This window comes from Gorilla gorilla, chromosome 13 (assembly GCF_029281585.2).
Source record: "Gorilla gorilla gorilla isolate KB3781 chromosome 13, NHGRI_mGorGor1-v2.1_pri, whole genome shotgun sequence".
Classification (NCBI taxonomy): domain Eukaryota; kingdom Metazoa; phylum Chordata; class Mammalia; order Primates; family Hominidae; genus Gorilla; species Gorilla gorilla.
In genome coordinates, this window is record NC_073237.2 from 29,542,838 (window position 1) to 29,569,028 (window position 26,191).

General features: G+C 41.8%; 1 protein-coding gene, 1 long non-coding RNA gene and 1 gene segment (V, D, J or C); 1 reads left to right on the plus strand and 2 right to left on the minus strand.

The window, feature by feature from the left end:
- On the minus strand, positions 1-4,647 carry LOC115935863 (trypsin-3). Its single transcript, XM_031014904.3, has 5 exons — positions 4,408-4,647; positions 2,486-2,645; positions 1,206-1,459; positions 667-803; positions 1-209 (listed from the first exon to the last, which is right to left on the minus strand). The coding sequence occupies exons 1-5, from the start codon at positions 4,487-4,489 to the stop codon at positions 57-59; spliced, it is 786 nt and encodes a 261-aa protein (XP_030870764.2). The 5' UTR covers positions 4,490-4,647; the 3' UTR covers positions 1-56.
- LOC129524756 (uncharacterized) lies at positions 798-23,772 on the plus strand. The gene is made up of 3 exons (XR_008668668.2): positions 798-921; positions 16,872-17,089; positions 23,484-23,772. It is a non-coding gene; the product is annotated as an uncharacterized lncRNA (long non-coding RNA).
- Positions 12,274-13,356, minus strand: LOC129524755 (T cell receptor beta variable 29-1-like). The segment is given in 1 exon segment: positions 12,274-13,356. A coding segment is annotated over 1 exon segment (450 nt).
- Positions 23,773-26,191: the final 2,419 nt, after the last annotated feature.

The following is a 26,191-nucleotide window of genomic DNA, read 5'->3' on the forward strand; positions in this document are numbered from 1 at the left end:
CAGAGTGAGAGCAGGGCCACTTTATTGGTATAGAGACTGCAGAGGGACCGGGGGCTTTAGCTGTTGGCAGCGATGGTGTCCTTAATCCAGTCCACATAGTTGTAGACCTTGGTGTAGACTCCAGGTCTGTTCTTCCAGGCACAGCCATAGCCCCAGGAGACAACTCCTTGGAGCTGTCCGTTGCAGACCACAGGGCCACCAGAGTCACGCTGGGGAGAAGAAGGGACAAGTTGTATAAAGAGAGAGATGGAGGAGGAATATAGCTACATTTACTCTGAACCTTAAAAGACCCCTTTCCAGCCAGCTCTGTGGCTCCACGTCCTTCTCACGGTGGCCCATTCTCTGTTCTTCCTAAGCAGGCAGCGTGCAGCACAAGGGAGCCTCCCTCATTTCCCCATGGGTGCACTGCAGGGAGCCTCCTCAGCCCCGCCACCTTCCTCGTTTCTCCATGGGGGCACTGCAGGGAGCCGCCTCAGCCCCGCCACCTTCCTCATTTCTCCAAGGGGGCACTGCAGGGAGCCGCCTCAGCCCCGCCACCTTCCTCATTTCTCCATGGGGGCAATGCAGGGAGCCGCCTCAGCCCCGCCACCTTGGGAGTTCAAATGTTTTTCCCGGGTGGGGCCTGGGTATCGGTGGGAGCCTCAGCATGGGAAAGGGTCAAATCACCCGGCAGGAATCCTTGCCTCCCTCAAGGAAGCCCACACAGAACATGCTGTTGGTAATTTTTCCAGGGTAGGAGGCTTTACACTCAGCCTGGGTCAGCACCGGAGCATCCAGGCACTTCAGCTCGTCTGGGTAGTCAGCTGTGAGGATCAGGAAGAGATCAAAGAAAGTAGAAATGTGGGTGAGGCCAGAGAAGGAGACAATAATCTAGGATGGAACATTGAAGAGGAACACTGCCTCTGGAGAGGACTCCAAAACGTAAGTTCTGGCAAGGGACTCTGGCTTTTAGTTTCCAGAATGATCATTGTTGAACCGCTCCCAAGACGTGATCACAGCAAGTTCTCCATTTGTCCTATCTCTTGATTTTAGGAGCCAAGTCCTTGAGACTTTGCATCTCTCTGGTGCCCAGTGCAGAGACTGTGTGTAATGGGCACTAGAAATGTGTCTTAAGCTGGAAGGCAAGAGGATTCAAATAAAGGGGCATGCTTCGTCTGGAAATTGTGAGGATGGGGGGAAGTAGAAGGACAAAGGGTCCAACTCACCACCAAAGCTCAGAGTGTTGCCCCAGCCGGAGATGAGGCACTCAGTGCCAGCAGCTGGAGGGGTGGTGGGCAGAGAGATGGTGGACACGCGGGCATTGATGATGGCAGGTGAGGAGAGTTTGATCAGCATGATGTCATTGTCCAGAGTGTCCCTGTTGTATTTGGGGTGGCGGATGATCTTGGCCGCATTGATGAACTGCTCATTCCCCTCCAGGACTTTGATGTTGTGCTCTCCCAGTCTCACCTGGATGCAGCTGATGGGCAGGGCAGGCATGGTGAAGACCTTCTCCCACAGCCTGGGCACCCCTCCCACCTTCCCCCGGGTCCTCAAGCTCACTGTTCATGGATAGCTCTGGAGGCATGGGGTGGGGTGTGTGGCCATATTGCATGGGCAGGAGAGGGATGTGGGTCAGTGCAGGTGTGAGACCCAGGACCTTTCTGCTTCAGAGGCTGGTGATAGTGGGGTGGGGAAGAGTCAAAGGGATCCCACCGGAGGCTGCTCCTCAACCCGCCTTCCCAGCCTCTTTCCCACAAATCTCCACAGTCACTAGCACTGTGGGCACAAAGAGCACCTTGTAGTTTTCCCAGCATTCTTCACCCCAGGTCTTTGCTAACTGCGCATAGTGCCTGTTCCTCCCTCCCTTCTTGGCCTAGTGAGCACCACCCTTCTGTGTAATCTAATCCAAGGGTAGCCATAGCATTAGCATCTCCTGGGAACTTGTTAGAAATGTAAATTCTTGGTCCTTACCCCCACCCACTGATCAGAACCTTGGGGATGGGACCCAGTGATTTGTGCTTTAACAAGCCTGCAGGTGGTTCTGACGCATACTCAGGTTTGAGAGTTCTTCATGTAGGCAGCGGTTCTCAGCTCTGTCTATACACTCTACAGTTACCAGAGGTAGAGTGTTAAATACTCACTGGTATTCACACTGTCTTCCTGAAAAGTTTGAGTTAATTGCCCTGGGATAGGACACAGGCATCAGTATTTTCAAAAACTCTGTCTTAGGTCACTTTAATGTGTAGCTAACCAGCAAAAGGTACTTGCCTGCTTTTGTCGTTAGCTCTGACAACTCCAAGATTATCCCTGCCTGCTTTTATAACCACAACCCTTGCTGTTTCATGGATTGGCCTTGCTCTGGAGAGTCAGCTGCTGTCAACAAGTTTTCTTCTCCACCACCTCTCCCATCCGTCTTACCCAACCTCAGTACTTCCCTGGGCTGAAGCCAAGCTCTCCCAGGCAGTCTGGCTGGGAGCTTTGCAGTCAGGGGCCCCACACTTACGTCTTGTAGCAGTGAGCTGCTGATACCACCCACTGTTCGCTGATGAGGGAGCCACCGCAGAAGTGGGAGCCAGAATTCAGGGACACCTGGTAGGGGAGAGAATTCTCCTCACAGGTGTAGCCCCCAATGATCTTGTCATCATCGTCAAAGGGGACAGCAACTGGAGTGGAAATAGGAAGGGAGAAGGCAAGTCAGTAGCATGTTAGGGGTGGTGCTCCCAGCCTGCGGTTGCTTCCTGCTAATTAGAAATCCTTAACAAGCCCAGTGAGGCCAGGCAAGGGAGGGAGCGCTGCCACCCCTGGTGAGCATCACTGGATGTGCCTCCCAAGTCTCTGTGTCTGCAGGGCACGTAGCTAGGTACCCTGCGGGGGCTCAGATCTCTCCTGGGGTCACCAGGCTGAGGATGCAAGTAATGTCCTCAAAATGCTTCCAGTGGGGTAGCAGTTGGTATGTTGTTGTCTCACCCACTGAGTGCTTCTCTCTTTTATTCATCACCTGTGTACTTGCCCTGGCTATTTGAGCCCTGGATTGTCAGGATACTTTGGCTAAGCTAGGAAAACCCCCTGTCTGGGTAGACCTGGCCATGACTAGCTTCCCCCATAGCTCAGATCTGTGCAGTGAGGGCAGAGTTCAGGGCAGCCCCCGGCTCACTTTGGCATAACAAAGGTAGACTTTGTTATTGGCCAATAGAAGAGCAATTCTTAACTTTGGCTGCATGCCTGGAAATGTTAATAATCACCTGGGAAGCTTAAAAGCCCAGTACACAGGCTGCACCCCAGACAAATGAAGTTAGAACTTCTAGAGTTGAGTCTCTGGCATGAGTAATTTTTGAACCTCCCCAGGTGCATTCGAGGTTAAGAGCAGCTATAGTGGTGCTATACTGGTGCTGTTGGAGCCAAGCCTGAAGCCTGCCACATCATTTCATGGGCCAGCCCCACCTGGTCTCCCTTCCCAGCTTCTCCAACCACAGCTCGGATATGGATGAATGACAGTGGTGGGAGTGAAATGAGGGAAAAGGTGAAACAGGTGAGGCTTAAAGAGAGACCAAGGAGGATGGGAAGGAGATATGTCAGATGGAGGAAATAGAATATCAGAGCGCAGTCAAAAGAGGAGAGGTGGCAAGAATGGCAGGGCATGTGTCTGCCAGGAAAGGGGGTGGGTGGGGCCTGAGGCAGGTCATGAAACTGGCCAGCAGCTCCCACAAAGGCAAGGATCAGGAATGGATTCATGGTGGTAGAGTGTGCCTGACTGGTGGTGGAAGGCCTGTCCTTATACCCTCCCAAGAATCAGGAGAGGAGGTGTCTGTGAGGTGAGGGTTACAGTTCTTCCCAGCACAAACACACCTGCAGCTTTCCCCTTCCCAGGGTCTTGCATCAGCTTGGCTATGTTTGGCCACTCTGTGGGTTTGTGATTCACAGGTGATAAGGAAACTTGCCTTCTGAGAGCAGAGAGGGAGACTGGCTATTTCCTGGAAGGATGCTGGGATGGGGAAGACGGGAAACCAATCCCCGGATCACACAGCTGGGCTTTTGTAGGCTGAGGAGATGAGGGTTAGAAGGAGGGAGAATGGCCTGGGTGTCTAGGAATCCTTTTAACTATTGGGGATGTATTTAATCTACTTAAGGAAGGGCAAGCATTGGTAACAAGCTTGGCTTTTCAGTTTCCTGGAGCCCCCACGAGAGGAGGAAAGTCTTATCTAAGGCTCATTTTTGTGAATATGAATATGCTTCTCTGCAGTCACTGTGCACAAAGGTCAAATCCAAGACTTTGGGTATCGAGAATTCCAGCACTAAAGGGTAAGGAGAAGGGAGACTTAGCATTCCATAGGATTCTGGGCTTCCAGATGGCTCTCCTTCCTACCAAGGCTTAAGGATGGGAAGTGTTTCAAAGAAGGAGGGGACACAGGTTAGGTAGGAGCTTACTCAGTGTATCTGGAGGATGGAAAACCAATGGCGCACTCCTCCACTTTTTCAATGTGAAGCCATTTGTCTCTCTGATGTGCATCCTGTCATAGGTTCTTTTTATGCAGCCTCACGGTTGTCCTGGCAACCTGCACTCAGGGTGATGCAAACTGACTCACCTGCTCAGGGCTGACAGCCTGAACCAGAATGACATGCCCCCGATCAGATGTCGGAGTTTGGACCATGGTAAATCTGGGTTACCATCTGATCTGAGAATCAGCAGTAGGTAGAGATTTTAGCACATGGTAAATGGGTCACATATTGGGATCAATAACAAAGATGTGGAGAGGTGGGTCTAGAATTTTCTATTTTAGATGCAGTGAGATTATGCTGGGCTCAGTATCAAGTGAAACTTCCCAGAGAATATCCTGATTTGGGCCCTACCAAGGCTACTAAGACACAGTTGTGTAATTGACTGAGGCACAACCTGGCCAGAGCAGTGTGGAGATGGAGATGCTGTCTGCGATCAAGTCTAATGATGTAAGGAAAGGAGGAGCTTCCTTATGAGGGTGCTTTCCCTTCTCAGCAACACTGAGCTCAGGTTGGTGATGGGCAGGAGTGAGCAGAGTTCAAGTTTAAATTCTTTGAAAGGTAAAAGAAGCAGGGATGTTCTGGAGATGGTGAACAAAATGAGAAAAGTTCAGAAACTTGGTGTTGAGATCGGACATGGCCGGGGGCTAGAGGGAGGAAGCAAATGAAAACCAGAGGGAATTGGAAAAAATGCGAATGTGGGGCCCGTGGAGTTGAGAGGACACACAGAGTACCTTCAGGTTCAGCTCCTGGCATGGCCACCGAGCCAGCTTCCCCAAAGCCAGGAGATCCACTACTCAGAGACCCCCTCTCCACCCTACATCCCCTCTAATCACTGATGGGCTCATACCTAACACTGCTGTACTTAGATGGTGCATGATGCCTGACAGCTTTACAAGAGTTTTCACATAAGCAACAGTGGTACATTGCTTTTCAGTTATGCTGAGTTTCACAGTTTGACTTCCCACAAACATGCTAATTGTGATTTGTGCAGAGCAAAATTATTTCCATTTATAGAGGAAGAGACTGAGATTCAGAAGGATTCTGTCTTGCCCAAGAATACAGATCTTGGCAGAGCTCACCATAAGGCCAACGGAAGCCATGGAGAGCGCTGTGAAGTGTGGAAATTGCTGCAGGTGACATCTAAAAGGAGATTTATTGAGGATCAAGGCAGAGGTCCCCAGAGGACAAACTGTGCATCTGATTCCTTCCTGCTGCTTTTCTTCCTGGCAGAAATAGATGATTGAATTCATCTTTCTCCTGGCACCTTGTCTCAGAGACTTACCTTGCCACAGTTCCAGACCCATCCAGGCCATGACTGCCATGTAGATGACACACCTCTCTGCTCACGAATGACTGGCCAAACCTGAGGTAGGCAGGTTTTGGAGCATTGATAATATGGGTTTTTCCTGTGTTGCCCCTAAACATGTTGTTTCATTTTGTCCCCTTGTCATGGGGTCTTCACAGAACTCCTGCCTTAGAGGATAAGGAAAGGCTCTTGCTGTAGCAACTGTGTGCACTAAAGAGGGAGGTGAACCTTGGCAGAAGATGGAAACTTTTTTTTGGAGAACGGGATTTTTGGATCAGTGCTTGTGGCTCTGACTCTGTCTGAAAGGAACACCCAAGAATATGAGGATTTTCTGTATCTAGAGCTTGAAGACTAGCCTTCTCCAGTATTTGCGCTCTTCCTTAAACGATCGCAATATAGTCTGAGGTCAGCTTTCTTCAAACAGGAATGACCTTACAGGCAGAGAAGATAGCTATAGGTGGAGACTGTTACCTCATACTGTAGACTCAGATGTGTAGGACAGGTTCAGATCCAGCTGCCCAAGCTCAATTTGGAGGACATGCCATTCTTGGTACTCTTCATCCTGAACTAGAGATTTCTTTGTCTTCTTCTCTAAGACATCTTTCTGGCTTGTATTGAGTGCTTAGCACATCAAACCACTTTCCTTCAATTTTGATAACAGTGAATCATTTCTGTGTGCTTACTATATACCATGTTACTATACAGCATGTAACTCATATAAGTTAATAATTTTTTTTTCATTTTACATTACAACCACTTATGCGATTGCCCATTTTCCAGGTGATTAAATGAGCTTTCTGGAGGTAAAGTGACTTGCTCAAGGCCACACAGCCAGTAGGTTTTAAAGATGGGATGTAAGTATGGTGGTCTGACTCTAGGGCCTCCATGCTCTGCCATAGGGCATTCTGCTTTGCCTCCTCTGAGCTGATCCTTGGTGCACCCTCACTGAGGTGGTAGGCAGCAGATATTGTTCTCTCCTTTTTACAAATCAACAATCTAAAACTCAGAGTTCAAGTGACTTCTCCAGCAAAGATCATACTAGAACCTTCCCTATTCAGACAAAGTTTGTTCCTCTTCATGTTGCTACATGAGTCTTTCAGACCTCATAGTAGTCTGAAAAGTGTCAGATTCCAAATTCTTTTTTTTTTTCAACACTTTCTTCTCCAAATCCCACCAGATCTTTCTCCTAAGCTCTTAGTCAACTCCTCCTTGGGTTCCAGTATCCTTTATCATTCTGCAAACAGATTGTCAGATTTTAGGCTGTCTTCCCCCTAAACTTCCAGCTCCTCTCCTCATCCATTATTTTTCTTTTTTTCTAAGCTTCTTATCTCCCCCACGGCACAATTTCTCTTTATCCAATAAGGAATTGTTTTTGTTACTATCTCATCCCAGGAATCACTGAATCTGGAGAGTGAAGGGAGTGCTCTGTATGATCCAGAAAAGTCTGACTTGTAATATGGAGTCGCAGAGCATGAACTGGTCAAGGCTGATCAGCTAAATGGAGTAGCCCATTCCTCCCTGCCTGCCTCCTGCCCCTCCTCTTGCCTGCCCCTTGCCCCTCCTTCTGCCTGCCCAGCTGCTCCCCACCTTGAAGCCATGGAAGACATGCAAGTTTTATGCCCGGAGGGAAGTTTAGAGTTCTGTTTATTCTTCAGGCTTCCATGTATGGGTAAATGGGGAAGCCTCTAGCACTTGAGACTAAACCTAAATTATTTTAAGGATAGATTGATTGCTGTAATATAATGGTGAGTCTTTCTGTTCACATTTCAGCCACTCCTTGACCACTCTCTTGTTTGGCCTATTAGAGCTGCTTAAGTGAGTCCAGGCTCCCTTAGACAGGAAGCAGAAGAAAGCCAGGACAGAGTGCAGGAGAAACACCCATATAGATTCTTATGATTGTAACATCTAGGATCTGTTTCATGATACTCAGAGTTTAATATATGATGTATGTATTTATTTTTCTAAATTATACTAGCTCTAAATTGAGGCTCACAAGCTGGGTTTGGTGATAAATCCAGTCAACTGGGTTCCTTCTACTCATTTAGCTTATAAAAGTCTAGACTGTGTCATCCATTTGGAAGGCAGCCAACGGGTCAGTCATTTCCTCAAGATCATCTTGGCCAGGAGGGCCTTCAAAAGGCTCCCAAGGCTCAGAACTGAGTGCTCCATCCACACATGCACCAGCACAATTCCAATTGAGAACCTTCCACCCCAGGGCCACTGTGTTTGAGCAGGTTCTGTGCTTTGCTTCTCTGTAGAACCCATATCATCTGTTCCATTTCCCAGTCTTGGGTAAGGCAGCAGAAGGGGATTGGCACATGACATGTGTACCTTTCTATTCAAATACAAAGCTTGTTATCTGTAGTCCTCCTACAGTTCTGTAAAACACTGGAAGTTATTCCTCCTATCTAGCTGTAATTTTGTGTGCTTTAATCTTTTCCTATCCTCCCCGCAACTAAAACATAAATTTGAAACAAGAATAAAAAATATAAAGTTTGAAGTGCTTATTTCTTTCCTGTTAGAACAATCTAGTTAATTTTCTTACGGGCTTAGATTATCTAAACTCAAATGCCTTTGTAGAGTTTTCCTCCAGGGAAATCCACTGCAGCTGTATAAATTTTCCTCTTTACTTTGAAATCATATTTATTTACTCACAAATATTTATTGAATTCCTGGAGTGATAGTCCAGGAGTTCTTCTAGGCTATTTGGAAGCAGCAATGAAGAAGATAGAAAAGGTTCTTGTTTCAGTGCATTCGTGAGTACACGTGCATGCATTTATGCACATGTGCATGCATTTATGCACATGTGAGGAGGTATAGAAATGGGATGCACATACATCGCTTTCAGTAAATGATGAGTACATATTAGTAAAATAGGATAAAGTGATAATATAATATGGGATGACTGCTGAAGTGCTGTTACGTAGAGTGGAAGGGTCTCTTTGGGGAGGTGGCATTTAAGTTAACACCTGAATAAAAAGGACCAGCCATCTGCAGGTAGAGTTAGGAGGGCTTTCATGGTTTACTTCTGAGTCTGTAACAGAAATAATTCAACACACACAACCAATTGCTATTTAAAATTAAACAACCCTGTCATCTAGCCTATGGATATATACCTTGTCATGGGTTTTGATTGTATGAAGGATGGTCATCAGTGTATTGAACTATTCTTATTAAAGTTAATGTAAAATATTTTTGACATGAAATGATATTCATGAAATATTGTTGAGTTAAGGGAATAAATTCTAAAACTACATATTGTATGATCTAATTGTATTAAACTGAACGATTTTGACTTTTTATTTTGATAATATGCATATTTTATAATACCAAAAATTTTTTATGTAATTAAAATAGCTAAAAGAGAAACAATTGTAATAATAAAATTTTCTGAGAGCAGGTCATACTTATTCTTGAGGAAGGAATTGCTAGTGGTAAAATATGTTTTTATAGTGAGAAATACGTTTAGGTAGCAACTACACTAATTGCATATTTTGTCTCTGTGTGCTTTTTATGCAGATAATTGCATCACTTTCTTATTAAAAAAGCCTACATTTAAAAACTCACTATTATTCTTATTTTCTATGGAGAAATTAAGGCATGGAGAAATTGTATAACTTGTTAAGGTTACACCTAGTGTTAAAGAAGAAGAACCAAGTTTTAAACTTAGGTCTGTCACTTGATAAAGTTCAAGTTCCTAAGCACAGTGCTTTACTGCTTTTAAAGAGGCAATTTTGTAATATAGGAAGGTGCTTCATAATCCAAGGCTTCACTGTAGGTAAATTTGTCAACTTCCTATGGTAATGGGAGCATCGAGCAGGAAGGTAAGCTAGCACTGAACCCATGAGATAAAATGGGTATACATGTGCATTCCTGTGACCTGGAGAATTAGTACACATGGAAACTGGAGAAGGCCCATGACGCCTTACATGGACCAGAAACTAGATAGGAATCATTCCTTCATAAAGCGAGGTACATAAAGAGATACACAGTTAGTGAAAGGATGAGCTAGAAAACTAATCCTAGAAACAGTTAACAAAGAATATTGTGTATCTTGGTCTTGGCTTTGGGTGAAGGATTTAAAAAAAATTCCTCTGAATATTCATGGTCGCTGAACAGTCAGCCCATTGGGGTTTGAGATAGACATTCTATGACCAAGAAGATATATACTGAGAATTATAAAAAAAAGGTGATATTAGGTCTGTAGCGCCCCAATTTCTTGACAGAGGCAAGCATGAATATTTCTTAGAAAACCCACTTTTACTCCAGTATTTAAAGAATTCTGAAAGATGAATTGACATCAAATTAAATAATGCACAAGGAAATAGGCCACCCTGAGTGAGAGCCAGCAGACTACTGAAAACCAGATGCAAAAAGGTATCAAATGCTGGCATTGTCAGATAAGAATTCCCAGTAGATGCTTAATATACTTATAAAAAGAAAATAGTTTTAAAATACACAAGGAGTAAGATGCTTTCAAAAATGGCCACTCATATTTGTAAATGACCCAAGTGGATTTTCTAGAAATAAAAATTAATATAATTTAGATGAACAAAGTCAGCTGAAAGGTTAAATTAGAGGCTTACTGGAGCTGAGGTGTGAACTAGTAAACTAAACAGTAGTTTTAAAGAAATTACCCAGATTGTAGCATAGAGAAGCAAAAAGAAGAAAAATACGACTGAATAGGTAAGGAGACTAGATGATGGTATGAAAGAAAATTGAACGTAAGATATAGCTGTACTTCTGGCCATCTCGTCTTCAATAAAATATGGACAACAATCAGGTATACCAATTTAAGTTTTGGCCCCGAGAGGATTTCCCTTCACCACTACCTTTCAGAACCTACTTGGTTAGACTGTAATGATCCTTCCAGAATAACGTGAAGACCCATCTAAAACAATGAGCTTATGTTTCTCAACTGGAAATATGGAATTTCCATGAAACTTAGGTGTGGTTTGAAGGTAAGAGGAGAAAAGTATGAGTAGGGTACCGTGAGACTCAGATGTGCTCTTGAAATTGAATTGTGCCTTTTTCCAGCTGTGCTTAAGTATGGTCTTGATTATATATTTTCCATTTAATAACAGAGAGAATGCTCTGGGCACAACCAAATTCACAGTTTTGCAGATCAGATAATACCTTGTTCTGAATGCCATTAGGAGGCATCCATTACAGAGCCAGGAACAACTTTTCAAAAGAAGAAGAGGGGGTCGTTGGCTGCTAAGAGTATGGCTTTACACCAAAACTCTGCACCTGTCTGCAGTGCAATTCTGCAGGTGGCCTTGGACAAACTCAGTACTCCCCAGTTTCTTGCTTGTAGTTCTCAAGAATAACTGTACAATGTTTTGGGAATGTAACATCCTGAGATAAGGAGGAACTGGCCAGAATAACCAGGGCTCTGTTCCAGTCCCTTCTAGAAATAGAATGTCCTTCAGTGCTTTGCCAAGCATGTCAAGTTGCTCTGCGATATAAAACCCAGGGTGGCTGCTCTCTGAGGTCCCTCAGTGGCAGTGCAAGTAGGGAAGGCACAGACAAGATTTCACCCATCCTGGGCAGCTTTCCTGAGCCTAGTGGGACTGGCTTTCCGTGAATCTTAGGCCTCTGTTTTCCCTTGCTGCCTGTATGTAAGTAATAAACACTCTTCATGTAATTTGTATGTGAGAGCATTCTTTCTCTCTGGGGTCTGGAAAGTGACAAAAGTATAGCCCAAGATGCAATGGTCTGAAGTGCAAATCAGGGCACAGTGAAGCTGTTCCACACTGCCTTGTGATTCTCTTATTGGGGAATGTCAGGAGCTCCACAGAGCATCTGTATCTACCATAGGCTCTTCAGGAGCAACTGGGTGTGCTTAGTCTATGGCCCAAGCAGCAGGAAGCTTTTATCATGGGCTTGTTTTGCCACAGAACCCTCTCTTTCCCTGGCCCCAGCTTTACAGATTACATAGTAAATGGAATAGAGTAGCACAGTCAAATGCAGTATATCCAAAGTTTAATTCAGAGTCCAAAGACTAAGCATTGCATCTCTTTCTCCGTGGTAGATGATCTAAGGTGCAGTAGCTTACTTCTCACATTAGAGGAGATATTTCAACATGCCCCAAACCTCTGGACCACTCCAAAACTCACCAGTATAGAAGGTTCCTGAAGTTTGCAGATTTTATATTGGTCTGGGATGCATGTGTCATATTGTCATATTGAGGCATCTAGAGGGCTTTATAATTCCTATTCACGGAGAACAACCAGATGTCATTAATGTAATGTACCAGCTTTGTTTCAAGATGACTGAAGTTCTTCCAAAATATATTATGATAGAAAACCAGCTAAACAGAGCCTTGAGATAAAACAGTTAAAGGCTATTACTGACCCTGCCACTTGAAGGAAACTGTATCTGATTGTTTTTATTGGGTATTTCTGAGCACCCTTCTAGAAGAAATTTTACCCTCAGCTTTCCAGGAGCCACTCTTCCTGCCTGTGGATAGAACACTCCAGCTAGTCCTACAGATGCTCTCCTCATCCCCAGTCTATCCATTCATACCCATGCCCACCTACAAGCACAGAAACAGCTGTGCCTACCCAAGAGCTGTGGTTTCCTCCTTCTGTCCCACCTTGACAGGGCCCTCAGGTTCATGTGAGGGGAGCTGGGTAGAAGGGAGCTGAGGTTCTTGCTTAGATCTTTGATCTGTGCCCCGCACTGTGTCTTCAACGCTGCAGAGGTATATGCTGCTGTCTTCAGGGCTCCTGTTGCTCACAGTCAGAGTTGAGAATGTTAGGTTTGGGCAGCTGATGGGAAACTTGTCAATGACAAATCCGCTCTCATATGTGGCCTCAGAGCCCTGATTTGCAGTTGCAATCAGTGTCACGCTCTGTCCAGGTTGCTGACAGTACCAGAACATCATGGTGACTTGGCTATTGACTTGACACTGGATCGTCATGGAGGTTCCACGTTGACAGATATCCCTGCTTGGCTTTTGAGAGATGACAGCACTGAACACAGAGCCTAGTTCCAGAGAGATATTCATGAGGGCCGACAAGCTTGGGGTCAGACGGGAAAGTCTCTGCTTTATCTCTCCAGTACCACCTCAGCTCCCAAAGGACCCCAGGGCACTGCCTCCTTTTTATTGTGCCGACAATTACTCTGTTATGGTCCTTTAATCTAACATATCCCCTTCATCTTCTGTCTGGTGGCTTCAGACTCTCCGGAGAGGAAGTCTTTCCACCTCTCCACCCAGCATTAACATTAACCCCAGACTCCTCACAAGTCAAGGCTCATACCTAGTCCCCGGAGAAGGAGCAGGAGACAGCATCTTCAAGTGATGGCCTCTCCCCTGAGAAAAGGCACTAAGAAGTGAAACTCAAGTTCATCTTTCCTTCCTACAGCGTAGTTCTTTCCCGCTCTGTTTCTCTCCTCTAATAGGTGGTTGAGTTTCTGCAGGATATGCAAAAATCAGTCTTCCCCCTGGTGGAACTGTGTGGCTCTTCACTCAGGATGAGTCTTCATGCACAAGCCTCGCAGCATGCACCGGCCACTTACCACCGTTCTCCCATCACTTTTCCATCTGTCATTACTGAACACCAGTCTGTGCTACTGTCTGGGTGTAGAGCAAAAAGTGGGGTGCAGAACTGACTTCAAAGAATTAAAGGTAATATGTTAGAACATAAGGGAACTTCATAACAGTATTTCAACTGTCTGCTGGGTCTTCCTGGTTGTCCCAGGCTGAACTCATTCCTCCCCCAACACATACACACACCAATAAATGGGCTCTTATTCCTCAATTCCCCTCTCCCAACAAACGGCATCCTTGTTCTTCTTGCACGTTAGGCTCAAGAATTCCATAAGCCTCTTTTTTTCCTCACCTACCTTATTTGTCAATTCGCAAATTAAATGCGTTGTCTCATATCTTTTCCTTTGTTTCAGTTATTACAGTCATAACTAATTTTTTGTCTTTGCTTAATTCCTGAATACTTGTAATATGGTTTCTTCTATTCTAATTCAACTCAGTCTAGGCCACGAAACAAATCATGCCTGTGTAAAACTTGACCACAATGCTATGATCTTTTTCCATTATCAAGCTGATTTCTTGTATCATGTAACTGCTTAAAATAGTTCATTTTTGCATAAAAGCAGAGCTAAGTTTTTGAGCACTTACTCTGCTTTTCATACATTTATTTAAGTCTATTTTTTGGTTAGGCTATTTATTATTGTCACACTATTTTTACAGATTAGGAAATTTTACAGATAAGACCTAGAGACCTTAAATAATCTATCCAAGTTCATATAATCCAAGAGTAAGTAATAGAGTCAGGACTCAAATCAATGCCTATGTGATCACAAATCTCAAGTGTTAATATCAACACTATCAAGTATTGTCTGACTCTTACAGTTGCCTGTGCCTTAGTAAAGTACAATCTGGTGGGTAACTGAGAATGATAGGCCTAACACTCTAAAGAATACTAGGGAACTCTAGAAAGACAGGCTTGCAAAACCTCACCTATCTTATTTGATTCTGAGATTCTCTCTATTATAAGATGTTCTATTAAATACCTAGTTGTTACTCTGGGTAGTGTTTAGTACTACCACATTAAAGGTGAAGATTGATTATAGGACTTACCCATATTTCAAAGAAAATAGAATTGTGAAAAACAATTTAGCTTTTAATAGAGAAAATGTGACACTTTGACAATATTTCAGTAACTTGTTCATACGCGGAGTGTGTGTGAAGCCTTTACATCTATTGGACATGCCACAGACAGTGGCTCAAGATAAACTCTGCTAAGTGGAAGTAGTAAAACGTATAGAATATTTCAGTTTTTCTTGACATGTAGGTATATTTTTAAATCTTTTAGTCAAGTGTATCAAACTCCCTGCCAAAATAACCCAGCATCTTTTTCATTTATCCTAAAAGCTTCTGAAAATTAACAAATGATCCCTATTCTTTACTAAATTCCAAATCTTTGCCTCTTCATCAGTATTGTCTTTGTTTGGGAAAAAAAAAAACCAAAAAACAAAACTGCAAACATATTCCCCTCTCTTTACATGCCTTTCAAACTGCAGTAGTCTCTAGATTTTTCTCTCAGGGAATGTTATGGATACTAAACTCTCATTTAATTTTAATGTGTTTATTTATTGAATTAATACATGCACATGGTTAATTATTCAATTATAACAGAGAACAAAAAGTAAGTTCCCTCTCCAGAGACAGTCTTGTGTTTTGATACATGTTCTAGAAATAATAGTTCTTGCTTGTTCAAGTTTATGTAAATCTGACTCCTCCTCCTTCTTTTTTTTTTTTTTTTTTGAGATGGAGTCTAGCTCTGTCGCCCAGGCTGGAGTGCAGTGGTGCGATCCTGGCTCACTGCAAGCTCCGCCTCCGGGGTTCAAGCCATTCTCCTGCCTCAGCCTCCCGAGTAGCTGGGACTACAGGCGTGCACCACCACGCCTGGCTAACTTTTGACTCCTCCTTCTTTTACACAGAAACACACAGCCCAAACCTTCCTGTACTTCACTTCTTTAATTAGCAATGTGGTTCTTATCGGCATATTTCAAAGTTGATTAAAAAATACACAGAATTGTGCCATTATTTTCCATTTTATTATGAGAATTTTCAAACATCTATAGAAGCTGAAAGTTTTATACAGTGAACATGCATGTACCCACCACCTAGGTTCTGGATAAAACTATTACTGCTTTACCACATAGCAATCCATCTATCCATCCTTCTATTCATCCATCAATCCATCTAGTTTTTTAATTCATTGAAAAGTCAATTGAAAGCATACTTCACTTCTAAGCAGTTCAGCACATGTATAATTAACTGGAGTTGAAGCTGTTTTTCAGGTAAAATTTGCATACAGCACCACGCACAAATCTTGAATACTGTTAAACAAGTTTTGACAAACGCATACACTGTGTAACCTACTAAATTATAGAATATTACCATTATCTCCAAGTTTTCTCACACCTTTAGTTTTCCCCACTGCTAACCCCTTAGAGGTAACCAGAGTTCTGATTTCTTCATTATAAATTATTCTTTTCTAGAATTTTATATAAATGGAATAACATCATACACTCTTCTATGCAAAGTTTCTTTCACTCAGAATAATGTTTTTAAGATTTGTTCAAGTTGTGTGTATTAGTACTTCATTCCCTTTTGTGGCAGTGGAATATGTCACCATGTGGATATACTACCGTTTGTTTAGCCACTTCCTGTAGATGGACGTTCAAGATGTCTCCAGGTTTTGGCAATGATGAATTCACTTTCTGTAAACATTCTGCTTTAAGTCTTTTTTTGTAAATGTATGCTCTTATTTCTCTTAAGTAAATACTTAGGAGTATAATTGCTGGCTCATGGGGTAGATGATCATAGGGGTTTAGTTTTATAAGAAACTATTATTTTCCCAAATTGGTTGTATTATCCACTTTCACCAACAATATATGTAAGTTCTGGGACTCCAAATTTTTGCCAGCATTTGGTGTTGCCAGGTGGTTTAATTTGAGTGGGTATGTGGATGGTTAGTGGTATCTCATTGTGGTTTTAATGTGTATTTTCTATTTGTCTGTCCTTTTGCCAGTACCACATTCCTGTGATTATTGTGGGTTTATAGTAAGTCTTGAAGTCAGATAGTGAAAGTACTCCAAGTGTGTTCTTTCTAAATAACGTTTTGATTATTCTAGAGTGTCAGGAGCTCAGCAGAACTGAAAAAGAGTGCTGAGGACTTAGGTACTCATTTTAACATATTTAGTCTTTTTAAAATTTCAACTTTTATTTTAGATACAGGGGGTACATATGCAGGTTTGTTACATGGGTATATTGCACCCAGGTAGTGAGCCAATTAAAGCAACAAGCCCAAAAGGAAAGAGTTGTCTTTAATTACCTCCTTTAATAGTGTAAGCAAGAGTCTAAACCCAGAGAAATTACTGACTCCCCCTGTTCCATTTTTCCCTGTGGAAATGGCACTGGTCAAGGGTTAGTTGGATTAGTGCAGACATGGGTTTGTCTCACTGTTGGGGGGCCCTGCAAGGAGAAAGTGGAAACTCACTGGGTACTCAGAGTGGAGAAAAGTGTCTTTAAGGCTTTCTCTTCCTCTCCTATTAGGAGGCCATGACAGAGGCACCTGAAGAAGACCTCTACATAGGCCTCAGATAAAGAGACCTAAGAATGGAGGATCCTGAGCTGGCAATATAAATATGCACAAGGGCGTGACCAGCCAGGGGGTCCTTGACTGCAACTCCCTTCAAAGACTGCAATGCATTGGCTGTGAACCAAGTCTGGGGTGGGCAGAACAGCCTCTCCACACCCTGTAAACCTGCCAGGTAAAGCCTTTGTAATTAATTACCTCTGGCCTGAAACATACATAGGCTTCTAACCGGGAGTGGGACTTCTCATAAATTCTTTGTGTGTTCATATACCTTCTAGAATCAGCTTTTTAGTTTCTTAGAAAACAAAAACAGTTGAGATAACAATTGAGATTTTAATCACTGTAGATAAAATTTAGAGAGTGCTAATTTTAACATATTTAGTCTTTTTAAAATTCCCACTTTTATTTTATATACAGAGGGTACATACGAAGGTTTGTTACATGGGTATACTGCACCCAGGTAGCAAACATAGTACCCAATAGGTAGTTTTTCAACCCATGTCAACCTCCCTCTCTCTTCCCCTCAAGTAGTGCTCAGTGTCAATCATTCCCATGTTTATGTTCATGTGTGCTCAATGTTTAGTTCCCACTTGTAAGTGAGAACATGTAGTATTTGGTTTTCTGTTCCTGCATTAATTTACTTAGGACTATGGCCTTCAGCTCTATTTATGTTGCTGCAAACAACTTGATTTCATTCTTTTTTAGGGCTGTGTAGTATTCCATAGCATATATGTTTTCTTCATCCAATCCATCATTGATGGGCACCTCGCTTGATTCCATGTCTTTGCTATTGTGAATTGCATGGTGATGAACATATGAGTGCATTTTGGTATAATGATCTAGTTTCCTTTGGATATATAATCAATAATGGGATTGCTAGGTGGAATGGTAGCTCTGTTTTAAATTATTTGAGAAATCTCCAAACTGCTTTCCTCAGTGCCTGAACTAATTTACATTTCCACCAACAATGTATAAGCATTCCTTTTGGGTGGAGTGTTCTGTATTTGTCTATTAGTTTCAACTGGTTAAGTGCTGAGTTTAAGTCCAGCATTTCTTTGTTAGTTTTCTTCCTCAATGATCTGTCTAACACTGTCAGTGGAGTGTTGAAATTTCCCACTATTATCGTTTGGTTGTCTAAATCTTTTCATAGGCCAAGAAGAACTTGTTTTATGGATATGGGTGCTCCAATGTTGGATGCATATATATTCAGGATTGTTAGGTCTTCTTGTTGGATTGTACTCTTTATCATTATAGTAATGCCCTTCATTGTTTAACATCTGTTTTATCTGATAGAAGAATAGCAACTCCTGTCCTTTTTTGTTTTTCATTTGCTTGATAGATATTTTCCCCTCTCTGTTTTGAGCCTGTGGGTGTTGTTACACGTGAGATGGGTCTCTTGAAGGCAGTGATGGTTGGGTCTTGTGTTTTTATCCAGTTTGCCACTCAATGTCTTTTAAGCAGGTGTTTAGCCCATTTATATTCAAGATTAGTATTGATAGGTGTGATTTTGATTTCATACCCATGTTGTTAGCTGGTTGTTATGTAGACTTGACAGCATAGTTGATTTATAGTGCCTGTGGGCTATGTGCTCAAGTGTTTTATGGCAGCAGGTTCTTTAGATTCCATATTTAGCACTCCCTTAAGGACCTTTTGTAAGGATGGTCTACTTAAAACAAATTTCCTCAGCATTTGCTTGTCTAAAAAGGATTTTATTTCTCCGTCATTTATGAAGTTTAATTTGACAGGATATAACATTTTTAGTTAAATTTTTTTCAGGATGCTGAAAATAGTCTCCCAATCTCTTCTGGCATATAAGTTTTCTGCTGAGAAGTCTGTGGCTAGCCTGATGGGGTTTCCTCTGTATGTGACTTGACCCTTCACTCTAGCTGCCTTTAGAATTTTTTTTTCTTTTACCTTGACCTTGGTGAATCTGACGACTATGTGTCTTGGGGATAGTTGTCTTATATAGTAACTAGCCAGGGTTCTCTGTATTTCTTGGAATTGAATTTCAACCTCTCTAGCAAGATTAGGCAATTTTTTTGGTGTTTTTCAAATACATTTTTGAAATTGCTTACTCTTTCTCCTCCTATTTCAGGAATGCCAATGAGTCATAGATTTTATATCTTTACATAATCCTATATTTGTTAGAGTTTTTTTTTTTTTTTTTTTTTTTTTTTTTTAAGACAGAGTCTTGCTCTATCACCCAGGCTGGAGTGCAGTGGCGCTATCTCGGCTCACCGCAAGCTCCACCTCCCAGGTTCACGCCATTCTCCTGCCTCAGCCTCCCGAGTAGCTGGGACTATAGGTACCTACCACCATGCCCGGCTAGTTTTTTTATATTTTTAGTAGAGATGGGGTTTCACCATGTTAGCCAGGATGGTCTCGATCTCCTGAACTCGTGATCTGCCGGCCTCGGCCTCCCAGACTGCTGGGATTACAGGCGTGAGTCACCGCGCCCAGCCAGTTTTGTTCATTTTTAAAATTCTTTTGTCTTAATTTTCATCTAAGTTGATTCGAAGAACTGATCTTCAAGCTCTGAGATTCTTTCCCCAGCTTGGTCTGTTCTGCTGTTAATTAATAATTTACAGCAGAATTTACAGCAGAATTGCATTATTAAATTCTCGTAGTAAATTTTTGAGCTCTAGAAGTTTATTTTGATTCTCAAAATGGCTATTTCATCTTTCAGTTCTTGGATCATTTTACCGGGTTACTTGGATTCCTTGGATTGAGTTTCAAATTTCTTCTGAGTCTCAATGAGCTTCCTTTCTATCCAGATTCTGAATTTTGTGTTTGTCATTTCAGCTATTTCAGGCTGGTTAAGAACCATTTCTAGGGAGCTAGTGATCCATTTGGATGTAAGGGGATGCTGTGGTTTTTTGAATTGCCAGAGTTCTTGTGCTGATTCTTTCTCATCTGATAGGGTTGGTGTTCCTTTAACTGTGGGGTAAGTTGAGTATGGTCAGTTGGATTCATTTCTGGATGCTTTCAGAGGGCCAGGGCTCTGTACAGAATCCGCATATGTGGGTGAATTCTTGCACCTGGTTTCACATCTTGCATATATTAGCATGATAATTTTAGTGTGGTAGTTTGTGCCGTGATCCAGTAGTTGGCGCTTAAGAGTAACGGCCGGTAGCTAGGCTAACACCCAGCTTGTGTGGCTCTTGTACTTTCTTGTTCACAGGCAAGCTCTGAGGTGGGTGGGGGGAGAGAGATGGCCCCCTCACAAGGTTTGCTCCTAGGACTTGTGGGGAGTCACCTCCAATCCCTGGCACTGCACCTTCATTTCTTTTGTTAGGTGTTCCAGGCTGCAGGGGACTCCTGAGGCAGAGGCTGCAACAATCCATGGACATGATTTATACTTCTATATTTTAAAACTGTCTTTCATTTCCTTTAGCAACTATTTTTATTTTTCTGTATACAAGTCTTGCATGCCTTTTGCTAAATTTAAATATTTTGTTTTTAATATAAATTTAGGTTTTAAAATTGAATTATCCAATTGTTTACCATTAGTATACAAAATATAATTTTTATATGTTGTAATAATAAATTAGTGTATGCACTTATTAATTTGAGTAGTTAATGTATAGTTTTTTTAATATTTGGATGTAAGTAGTCCTTTCATCTCTGAAAAAGGTTTTCCTTATCTTTTGATCTTCAGCTTTTTAGTATTTTTCTTGTCTTTATGCATCAGTACAATATGGAATAGAAGTGGTTAAGAGTGAACATTATTGACTTGTTTATGATCTTGAACATGTTTAGTATTTAAGAAATAAAAACGGGAAGACGTTTAATATTTCTGTCATTAAGTGTGACATAAGCTGTTGGTTTCTTTCAGGTGCCTTTATTAGATTGAAGAAGTCCCTTTTTTCAACCTAATTTTCTGAGTGTTTTTATCATAAATGAGTTTGGGATTTTACCAAATTTTTTCTATCTGTAGGTATAATCAAATAGATTTTTAAAAATGTGTTAATAAGATGAGTTACACTGATTGATTTTTTAATGTTAGACCAAACTGGCTCCTAGAATAGACTCTATTTAAATATTTGAATAATATTTTTGGATTCTGTTTTGAGTTCTATTTATTGGCTTTTTGCTATACCTCTTTAATATTTTCAGGGCTATTCTGGAAAATAAAAAACGATACATTTAAAACTGTTTGTCTACTTACTGTATTGTAGAAGTTTACTTAAAATATAAGAAATTTGCAACTAATAGATCTGTTTTTCCTACTCCCATCCTTTAAGTTTTAGTTTCATTCTGTATTACATATATTTTATATATCCTATAATACAATGATGAAGTTTTTACTTTAACTAGTCTTACATATTATATAGAATTTTTAAAACTTTTTTTTTTTTTTTTTTTTTGAGACGGAGTCTCGCTCTGTCGCCCAGGCTGGAGTGCAGTAGCGCGATCTGGGCTCACTGCAAGCTCCGCCTCCTGGGTTCACGCCATTTTCCTGCCTCAGCCTCCCTAGTAGAGTAGCTGGGACTACAGGTACCCACCACCTCGCCCGGCTAATTTTTTTTTTTTTTTTTTTTTTTTTTGGTATTTTTAGTAGAGACGGGGTTTCACCGTGTTAGCCAGGATGGTATCGATCTCCTGACCTCATGATCCGCCCGCTTCCGCCTCCCAAAGTGCTGGGATTACAGGCTTGAGCCTCCGCGCCCGGCCTAAGACTCTTTACTATCTGACTACATTTCACTACTTCTTGTGCTCTTCATTTCTTCCTCACAATCCAAGCTTCCAACTGGTATTATTTCTTTTTTACCTAAGAGAATTCCATTGGCATTTACTATCATGTAGTTCTACTGCCAATGAATATTTTAATTTTTATTTATGTTCAGATAACTTTATTGTGGTATTTTAATTTTTTGCTGAATATTTTATATCAAATTCTGGGTTTACTTTTTCTATTTCTTGTAGCACTTTAAAGCTACAGTTCCCTTCTCTTCTGGTATTCACTTTTTTAAAAGGAAAAATTATCATTATTCATGTTGTTGTTCCTGGTATGTATGATTTTTCTCTGTTTGAAGATTTTGTCTTCTTTTCTAGTTTTGGACAATTTGACTGTGATGTGCCTAGGTAGGTTTTCTACAGATTATTTTTGTGAAATTCTTTTTATATCTTTCAATATACTTTTTAATTAGGCTTTTTTTTAATATTGTTTTTTATCCATGCTTTTTTATATTTATATCTCCTCTTCTTTCACTCTTACTCCAAGTGCACACATTTTGTACCTTTTGATATTTTTCTAAAGATCACTGAGGCTATTAATTTTTTCATATTTTTTTCTCCTGTTCTCTAGATTTTGTAATTTCTATGGATATAACATCAAGTTTCTGTGTCCTTCTTCTGACATAAGCTGTTGGTTTCTTTCAGGTGCCTTTATTAGATTGAAGAAGTCCTTTTTTCCAGCACCATTTATTGAAGATACTATTCTTTCCTCATTCTTGTTCTTGACACCTTTGTAGAAGATTAGTTAACCTTATATGAGTGGGTTTATTTCTGTGCTTTCAATTCTGTTCCATTGCTCTATGTGTGTTTTTATGCCAGTACTCTGTTTTGATTGCTATAGCTTTATAATAGAATTTGAACACAGGAAGTGCGATGCTTCTGGCTTTGTCCTTACTGTATGGTTCTCTTTCTGTTTTTTAAAAGTCAGTGTTGGTTGAGCTTTTTTAAAAAAAATCTGCAATTCAATATTTTTCATCAATATTTTTTTCTCTCCCTTTTTGGGGCTCCCATTACATGTATGTGGGGACATTTAACATCATCCTATGTGTGTCTGAAGGTCTGTTCATTTGTCTTCATTTTTTTCTCTCTGTTTTTCAAATTGGATCATTTCTATTGGTCTATTTTCATGTTCACTGGTTCTTCCACTATCTTAAAATCTGCTATTGAGCCCATCTAGTGAATTCTTAATTTTGGTAACTGTACCTTCCAACTCCAGAATTTCCATTTAATTCTTTTTATAGTTTGTATTTCACTATTTAGATTCCCTATTTGTCAAGTCATTTAAATCATATTTTCTTTTAATTCCTTGAACGGTTTTCTTTAATTCTCTGAGGCTGGGTGCAGTGGCTCATGCCTGTAATCCCAGCACTCTGGGAGGCTGAGGCGGGCAGATCACTTGAGGTCAGGAGTTCAAGACTAGCCTGGCAAACATGGTGAAACCCTGTCTCTAGTAAAAATACAAAAAATTAGCCGGGCGTGGTAGTGGGCGCCTGTAATCTCAGCAACTTGGGAGGCTGAGGCAGGAGAATCACTTGAATCCAGGAGGCGGAAGTTGCAGTGAACTGAGATCGTGCCACTGCACTCCAGCCTGGGCGACAGAGTGAGACTCCATCTCCAAAAAAAAAAAAAAAAAACTTCAAGCCCATTGCATTTCCAGCCCCTGTCAGTTGATCTGTGTGGGGGTTGGAGAAGGCCAGTTTTCAAGTCTCCCTTGTCTTTCACTTTTTGCTGGGCTCTCTCAGGTCTTCTCTATATATGCATAGATAGTTTTTTCAGTCAGCCAGGGATGCGTGAAGAGCTCACTTCAATACTTCTCTGATTCTCATTTCCAGAATCCGCCTGTTAAATTCCTGGTTGGCCTGCTGCTTGCCCCAAGTGGGGCTGCAACCTCAAGGTAGCGAAGCTGTGGATTTGTCCTGCTCATTTCCAAGTGTTCATTCCCATGTTAAGCCAGCAAAGCCAAGGATTTTCAACCCCCCCAGCCACTGCTCTGAATTGAATCTGTCTGTATGGCAGCAAAGCTACTAGTTTTCATGGTCAGCCCCATCTTACTTAAAAGTCATTGGCTGAGCTGGGGGGTGACGGGAGCAGCCACAGGCAGAAAAAGCCAGAATCTCCTACTTGCCTAAAGATCTAGTAGTTTTTCAAGAATAAATGCTGCTCAATTTTTTGCCTGCATTTTGTCAATTTCCAGTTTCCTGAAATGGTTGGTTTTGATAAACAATTTTGTCTAGTTTTATATATTTTTTGGTTGTTTGTTGCTTTTTTTTTTTTTTTTTTTTTTTACAGAAAGAAATTGCCTGCCTCTCTGTGCTGCCATAACTGGAAGGCCTTCTCCTCATTATTATTATTTTTTGAGATGGAGTTTCGCTCTTGTTGCTCAGGCTGGAGTGCAATGGTGCAATCTTGGCTCACTGCAACCTCTGCCTCCCAGATTCAAGCGATTTTCCTGCCTCAGCCTTCCAAGTAGCTGGGATTACAGGCTTGCGCCACCACGCCCAGCTAATTTTTTTGTGTTTTTAGTAGAGGCAGGGTTTCACCATGTTGGTCAGGCTGATCTCAAACTCCTGACCTCAAGTGATCCACCTGCCTCGGCCTCCCAAAGTGCTGGGATTACAGGCGTGAGCCACTGTGCCCAGCCCGCTTTCTTTTTAAACCCTCCTTTGAACATAAAAAATTTACATTTTTGTTTAACGTTTAACACAGGTCCCTTTCAATACCAAGCTCGTTATACTTCATTTTCCTAGGCAAAGGTGCAGAAAAACCAGCTTTGCAAATGTATGTCAAAATTGCACACTGACTAACCGGCTTCCCTCCTCCCTGCCCTTCCTCATTTTTCTCAAAAGCAGTACCTGAAATAAAGGCAGAGTCCTTGTCTGCCTCTGTGTACTTGATACCGGCTTGTCAAGACCCACCCTTCCCTTTCACCTTGTCTAAAATTCACACCAGTGGACAGCAGGGCCTGCAGCATGTCTGTAGAAATTTATTTAAACTTATGTATGATTCATAGAAGACTGAGTACTTTGATTTGATGGGGATGGGCTATATTTCTTCCATTAACAAATTAATGGATTAGTTCATTAGATTAGCTACATTATGGAACACGTGGAGGAGATGGAGGATGAGTCACTTTTAGTTACAGGAGGAACAAGGTAATAAATAACTTCAAGTAGAACAATAAAAATTTGGACTTCTAAATAATTTGGATAACCCATTTTCCAAATATAGGCTAAGCCCCTGCTGTGGTTTAGCATTAAAAACATTTAAATAAAATAAATGTTAAATAAAAAAATACTTCAGGAATGTTTCCTAATATACACAACTGGTGTGTGCAATATACAATAAAACCTTTCAATCTGAGGACAAACTTACAAATAGGAAAACAAATATCAGATAATGCTTTTAGGTCAGGTGCAGTGGCTCACACCTGTAATCCCAGCACTTTGGAAGGCTGAGGCGGGAAGACTGCTTGAGCCCAGGAGTTCAAGATCAGTCTGGGCAACATAGTGAGACCCCTGTCTCTACTAAAAATAAATTAGCTGGGCATGGAAGGGCACGCCGTAGTCCAAGCTACTCGGGAGGCTGAGATGGGAGGATTGCTTGAGCCTGTGAGGTTGAGGCTGCAGTGAGCCGTGATCGCACCGCTGACACTCCGTGTCACTCCACCGCTGGGTGACAGAGTGAGACCCTGTCTCCAAAGGAAAAAAATAAGTGCTTTCACAAAGGCAAATTCCCCAACTTTCTTATTTCAATATATTTCCTCTTTTTTTAATTTCACATGAGATATGACAGGAGTGTGAGGGGAGGATTGAATGTTTTGGACAAGTAGTAACTTTGCCTTTCACTTTCTGCTGTGCTGTCTCAGGTCTTCCCCATAGATGCATAGCTTTTCCAGTCGGCCAGGGATGTGTGAGGACCTTATCTCAACACTTCCATGACTCTCATTTCTAGAATCTCCCTATTAAATCCCTGGCTGATCTGCCGCTATGGCCTAGTATTAAAAATAGCAACCAAGCTGGCAACCAAGAAGACTGGAGGTTTGGGCAACTGTTCCTTTTTATTTCATATCTAGGGAGATCATTGGATGCTTCCCTCCCTCCCTCTCTCCTTCCTTCTCTCTCTCTCTCTCATTTGAGATAAGTGAAATAGAAGATAAGATAGAAAGAGTCAGAAGGAGAAAATGGAGGCAAGAGTAAGGGAGAATGAGGAGCAAGGAAACCAGAGGGAAGCAGAGGCACAGAAGAAGAGAGAGGAAATGGTGCCAAGGAAAGGAGAAATTATGGTTGATGCCATTTGGCTGTAGTTAAAAGTAAAACTTGATATGGTGCTTTAAAAAAATAAAGCAGTAATTTTCCCTTATTTTAGAGGGGGGAAAGCAGGAAATGGTGAAAGAAGAGATGTCCAGATGAATGGAAGGATCAGAAAAAGGGGGAAGGTGAATTTTGTTTTTCTCCTCGAGTGCCTAGGCTTGGCAACCAGCACTCTCTAACGTTACGTTGCTCCCACAGGTGGAGAGTTAAAGCAAATGTCTCCCAGTTTG